At 46.7% G+C, this 6,037-nt stretch overlaps 1 protein-coding gene across 1 annotated transcript; it reads left to right on the forward strand.

The window, feature by feature from the left end:
* The first annotated feature begins 3,508 nt into the window (after nt 1-3,508).
* On the forward strand, nt 3,509-5,765 carry LOC104125773 (ubiquinol-cytochrome-c reductase complex assembly factor 2). Its single transcript, XM_035893740.1, has 4 exons — nt 3,509-3,584; nt 3,703-3,806; nt 4,159-4,228; nt 5,381-5,765. Exons 1-4 carry the CDS (start codon nt 3,509-3,511, stop codon nt 5,473-5,475), a joined length of 345 nt encoding a protein of 114 aa, XP_035749633.1. The 3' UTR covers nt 5,476-5,765.
* The last annotated feature ends 272 nt before the right edge of the window (nt 5,766-6,037 follow it).

Genomic DNA, 6,037 nt, shown 5'->3' on the forward strand with positions numbered 1-6,037 from the left:
CCAGCCCCAGCCGGCCACGGCACTTGCTGTCTGCATCGGACAAGCTGCGGCTTTTGCCCAATTCCCGCAGCCTTTGCGCTGTGTGCTTTGGAGAACCCATGCCCATGGTTGTGGAATTGGGATACAAACCACTGGGGATTTGTCAGCACTGTGCTGGAATGTAGTTAATGAGAGTGCTTTGCCTACTATGTTTTGCCAGGGATCAGGTTAGGAAAGCTAAAGCCCTGATAGAATAACTCTGGCCAGGGATGTCAAGGACAACAAGAAAAGCTTCTATAGGTATGCTGGTGATAAAAGGGTGACTAGGGAAAATGTGGGTCCTCTCCAGAAGGAAACGGGAGACCTGGTTACCTGGAACATGGAGAAGGCTGAGGTACTCAGATGCTTTTTTACCTCAGTCTTCACTGGCAAGTGCTCAAGCCACACTGCCCAAGCTGCAGAAGGCAAAGGCAGGGACTGGGAGGATGAAGAACTGCCCGCTGTAGGAGAAAATCAGGTTCAAGACCATCTAAGGAACCTGAAGGTGCACAAGTCCATGGGACCTGATGAGATGCATCCGTGGGTCCTGAGGGAACTAGTGGGTGAAGTTCCTAAGCCACTATCCGTCATATTTGAGAAGTTGTGGCAGCCTAATGATGTTCTCACTGACTGGAAAAGGGGCAATGTAACCCCATTTTTAAAAAGGGAAGAAAGGAAGACCCAAGGAACTACAGGCCAGTCAGTCTCACCTTTCTGCCCAGCAAGATAATGGAGCAGATCCTCCTGGAAACTACACTAAGGCACATGGAAAATAAGGAGGTGATTGGTGGCAGCCAACATGGCTTCACTGAGGGCAAATGGTGCCTGAAAAATTTGGTGGCCTTCTACAATGGGACTACAGTGTTGGTGGATAAGGGAAGAGCAACTGACTTCATCTACCTGGACTTGTGCAAAGCGTTTGACACTGTACCACATGACATCTGTGTCTAAATTGGAGAGACATGGATTTGACAGATGGACCACTCGGTGGATAAATAGTTGGCTGGATGGTCATGCTCAGAGAGTTGCAGTCAACGGCTCAATGTCCAGGTGGAGACCAGTGACGAGTGGCATTCCTCAGGGGTCAGTATTGGGACTGGTGCTGTTCAACATCTTTGCTGGCAACAGGGACAGTGGGATCGAGTGCACCCTCACCAAGTTTGCTGATGACACCAAGCTGTGCGGTGTGGTTGACACGCTGAAGAGAAGGGAAGCCATCCAGAGGGACCTTGACAGGCTTGAGAGATGGGCCTGTGCAAACTTCATGAAGTTCAATGGGGCCAAGTGCAAGGTCCTGCACATGGCTCAGGGCAATCCCAAGCACAAATACAGGCTGGGCAGAGAATGGATTGAGAGCAGCCCTGAGGAGAAGGACTTGGGGGTGTTGGTTGATGAGACGCTCAACGTGACCCGGCAGTGTGTGCTTGCAGCCCAGAAAGCCAACCATGTCCTGGGCTGCATCAAAAGAAGCATGGCCATCAGGTCAAGAGAGGTGATTCTGCCCCTCTACTCTGCTCTGGTGAGACCCCCCTGGAGCCCTGCATCCAGCTCTGGGGCCCCCGACATAAAAAGGACATGGACCTGCTGGAGCGAGTCCAGAGGAGGCCATGAAGATGATCTGAGGGCTGGAGTGCCTCTCCTATGAGGACAGGCTGACAGAGTTGGGGTTGTTCAGCCTTAAGAAGAGAAGGCTTCAGGGACACGTTATAGCAGCCTCCCAGTGCCTGGAGGGGCCTACAGGAAAGCTGGAGAGGGACGTTTTACAAGGGCATGTACTGATAGGACAAGGGTTAATGGCTTTAAACTGAAAGAGGGGAGACTGAGATCAGATATAAGGAAGAAATTCTTCACTGAGGGTGCTGAGGCACTGCAACAGGTTGCCCAGGGAAGCTGTGGCTGCCCCATCCCTGGAAGTGTTAAGGGTCAGGCTGGATGGGGCTGTGAGCAGCCTGGTCTGGTAGAAGGCGTCCCTGCCCACGGCAGGCGGGTTGGAACGAGATGATCTTTAAGGTCCCTTCCAACCCAAACCATTCTGTGGTTCTATGCTAGGATGATAGTGCGGTGCAGTGTAGAGCACGTAGTGAAATGCAACATTGCCTGGCACTGTTAGGATGCAGCAGTTATAAAATTAGACTCTGGCTACAGTTGTAATTGTGTTGGAGGTTAGGCTTTGGTGCTGAAATAAATTAGAGAAGCTAATGCTTGACTTGGGCTGTAGACCTTTATAGGCTTGGAGGTGGTGCTGTGGAATGTAAATGTGCCCTTTCTTAGCATAAAAACATTGTTCCAGATATGCATTTTCTACTTCAAGGGGCCATTACACGCACCTAATTCTATATTGGTCACCAGAATAGTCTGCAGCAGGCATTTCGGAAAGCGCTTATTGCTTTTTCATATGCTCAGGACAGCTGAATATGCTACACCAATTGGCTACAAGATCCCAAAGCTGCTGCTCATCTTGAAAATCTAAATTGATGCCTGCAGCACTGATGTCAATTTGTATGTATAAAGGCTTAATACGGCAAAGGGAAATGTACTGGCAGACAGCAGGAGGAACGTATGAGAAAAGAACTAGAACCATAAAGGATACTTTATCAGTCTAATGTCTGTTTTATTCACATGGAGTAAGATTTGCTGATTTTACAGGGGGGGATGGATGCTGTTTCTGCTACCCATTTAATAGCTATTTCTGCTATCATTACTAAAACATTAGCGGGGTCATTTGAAATGTGACTGCAAGATACGTTAAGCTGAAGATCACCTGCAGTGTGATGGTGCTTACTCTTGACAGTCTGTCTGTCCCTATATCCTCTCTCCTGCAGCAGCCGTTATCTACTGAATATGGAGAACCTTTCCTTAGTTCTCCTAGTTTGTGCAGAGGAGGCGTTACCCACCTTGTGCTGAACCCATGCCAGCGTCCCAAGGACAGCTGACCCGTGTCATTTTATCCTGACATATTTCTCCTGATGCTATTCTTACTCATGTATCCATTTTAATCATTTATGTTTGATGTCATCGAGCAGCAATGCAGCGTTCTGGTCGAGTTGGCTCCCATTGTAAAATACAAAAACAAGACGACGTGCCATCCACGCTGCTAAATCGATGGCTCTGCGAGGCAGATGCACCTGTCTGAGGCACCTAGCAGAGGTTTAGGTATTAGCAAAATCTTTCCAACTTACTCGACCAAAATAGAATCCATTTACCCTCCACAAGCCGTTCCGTGTCTTTCATGCTGCTTTTCCATAAGCAATTATAAAGTATTTTTAGCCTGTACTGGGATTTTCTAACTTCCGTCCTAGTACGTTATCTTATTTGATGCTTTAGAATGAAAGAGGCGGCAAAGCTGGCCTTGGAGCAAGAAGACTCACAGATTTCACAGCGGTGGCCAATAAACGTATGAAGAAAACTGCCCAGCAACATTCTCATTAACTGTGTATTCACAGTTCTGTCAAATCTCTTTGAGCAGAGTTTAAGGGCAATTCTGGAAATCATGTGCCTTGTTATTCTTGTAGGCCAAGCTGGGGAGAAGTGGAAGGGAAAGAAAATGATCTGCAGTCTGGAGCAGCGTAATGGGGGTCACCAGCATCCTACATTGCTCTGAGAAGTCACCTAAGCTGCTCCTTGACTGTCCTTCTCACAAGACTCAAAACGAGGTGGTTTTTTGCTATGGAGGTTTAGAATAAGACTTGTTTGATACTTTTATCCCTTTCCAGATTGCTGACCCTGAGACCTGTGACCGAATGTACGAGAGCTTAGTCAGAATCCACACCAACTACTACAAAAACAAGGTGAGCTTTGGCATTAGCCATCATCCCTCTTTTAGGGGGTGAGTCACCACCCACTGCAGTTGGCTGCCTCCTCCCAGCTGGGTTTCTGAGAATGTCTTAACAGTCAAATGAGCGGTCAGGTGGATGCAGCACTGCCTGGTGCCTTTGGTCACTCCGGGAAAGCTGCAGACATCTCAGCCTCTGTGATGTGTATGAACAATACAGATGATAGTTCTTGGTATGGATGAGCAGAATTCTTAGAGCTTGACTGAAAATGAGCTCAGGCTTTACTGTGTGGTGATATTTTTACCTGTTTTAATGCACAACAACATCTTTTTCTCTTCTCCTCTCACCTACTTGCTCGTTCGTGAAGTATCCTCGCCTGAAAGACACAAGCTTCACTGGGCTGACAGTAGAAGATTGCAAGATGATACTAGCAACAGGTACTAATACTGTGCTTGATCTGAGAATAAGTCAGTGCAGGAGACAAAGTACGTTCTAGTCTTTGTGGTGTTCACTGCTACTAAACACCTGTGACTAAAGGGCCACAAAAATGATCCGGGGGCTGGAGCACCTCTCCTGTGAGGACAGGCTGAGGGAGTTGGGCTTGTTCAGCCTGGAGAAGAGAAGGCTGTAGGGAGACCTGATTGCGGCCTTTCAGTACCTAAAGGGGGCCTATAGGAAAGATGGGGAAAATCTTTTTAGTAGGGCCAGCTGTGTTAGGACAAGGGGTAATGGTTTTAAACTAAACCAGGGTAGGTTTAGACTAGATATAAGGAAGAAGTTCTTTACAATGAGGGTGGTGAAACACTGGAACAGGTTGCCCAGAGAGGTAGTGGAGGCCCCATCCCTGGAAGCATTCAAGGCCAGGTTGGACGGGGCTGTGAGCAACCTGATCTAGTTAGCGGTGTCCCTGCTCCTGCAGGGGGGTTGGACTAGATGACCTCTAGGGGTCCCTTCCAACCCAAAACATTCTGTGATTCTAAAGGACAGAATGGGGCTGCCGTGCGAGTGTATTAGGATGTTTAATGAGGAGTACGTTCAGGAATAATTGAGCTCTTCAGTAATCTATCAGGGCAAAAAGTTGATTGTATTTTGCACTGAGCAGGAACAGCAAAGGGTTTGCAAGGGCTCTTTGAGATCAGGTAGCAGGAGCTATGTGAAGGAAATGCATGTTTGCTACAGCATTCCAAAAATTCTCGGCTTCTGTTTCACCATGTTCAAATTCCCTTTGGTATTTCTCCTTTTGTATTAGATGTTGAGAGAAAACAGGGTACCACAATGCAGAAATACTCTCAGCCAGATCATTTATTAAGTGCAGTGTAGGAAGCTGGTGCAGTTTTGTTCTGCTCCAGTTCCTAACTTTGATTGCAGTGCATGGAAACTGAATATTAGTTGTTAGTGATAAGGGACTCTCGCACAATGGATTGGAAGGGCAAACAAACTTGCCTCAGGCCCTGAAATTCATTAAGATGAAAAGTCAAAAAAAAAGGAAAACACATGTAAGGCAAAGCTTTTGTAAGCAGGCTTTCATTTCTTGGCTTTTCTGCTTTTCTTCCTCTTTCCCCATCTCTCTCTCTCCCCTCCTTTTGCAGACGTTCTGAAACAGATGGAAGACATGAAAAAAGGGACATGGAAAAAACTGCGAGAAAAGTTTTATGCCAAGAAACCTGAAGAGGACTCAAAGTGATAGGCTAACTCCCAGTTTCTCCGCTGTATATATTCCTAAAGCACTGTATGTTGCCATGATGAATAAAACCATTTATTCCTCTTAGCAACAGCATTTTTATTCAGACCTACACCTTAACACCCTTCACTTTTAGTGCCCCCTCTTTTTTCCTGAAAGATCTAGGACGTAGCTTAACACATGTGTGCTGAAACCATATTGGAACAATGTAGTGTAGAAGAAAGAACCTTGTGGCTTTAGACCGGATCCTTTATGTTACAAGAAATGGAACAACAGGGAGATGCACAGAGCAAGTAGGTACAGCCATGTTAGCTTTAAATTTGCTTGTGATGGTAACAACAGTGATGATGTGAAAACGTAGCTATGCTTGCGGTTCTGTGTGTTAGCACTGGTAACAGTGCAACTGAGGGAAGGATAACTTTAATAATCACATGTATTTTTCCTTTTGAGAAGACACAGGAGAGGACTGAGGGTGAGTTTGCCATGGTGACAGTGGAACAGTGTGAGAGGTTCACTGAGATTTCATCTGATGATGCTGCAGTGGTGTGGCTGTGGTCCAGCTATG

The sequence above is a fragment of the Egretta garzetta genome, unplaced genomic scaffold (genome assembly GCF_000687185.1).
Source record: "Egretta garzetta isolate BGI_Z169 unplaced genomic scaffold, ASM68718v1 scaffold105, whole genome shotgun sequence".
Classification (NCBI taxonomy): Eukaryota; Metazoa; Chordata; class Aves; order Pelecaniformes; family Ardeidae; genus Egretta; species Egretta garzetta.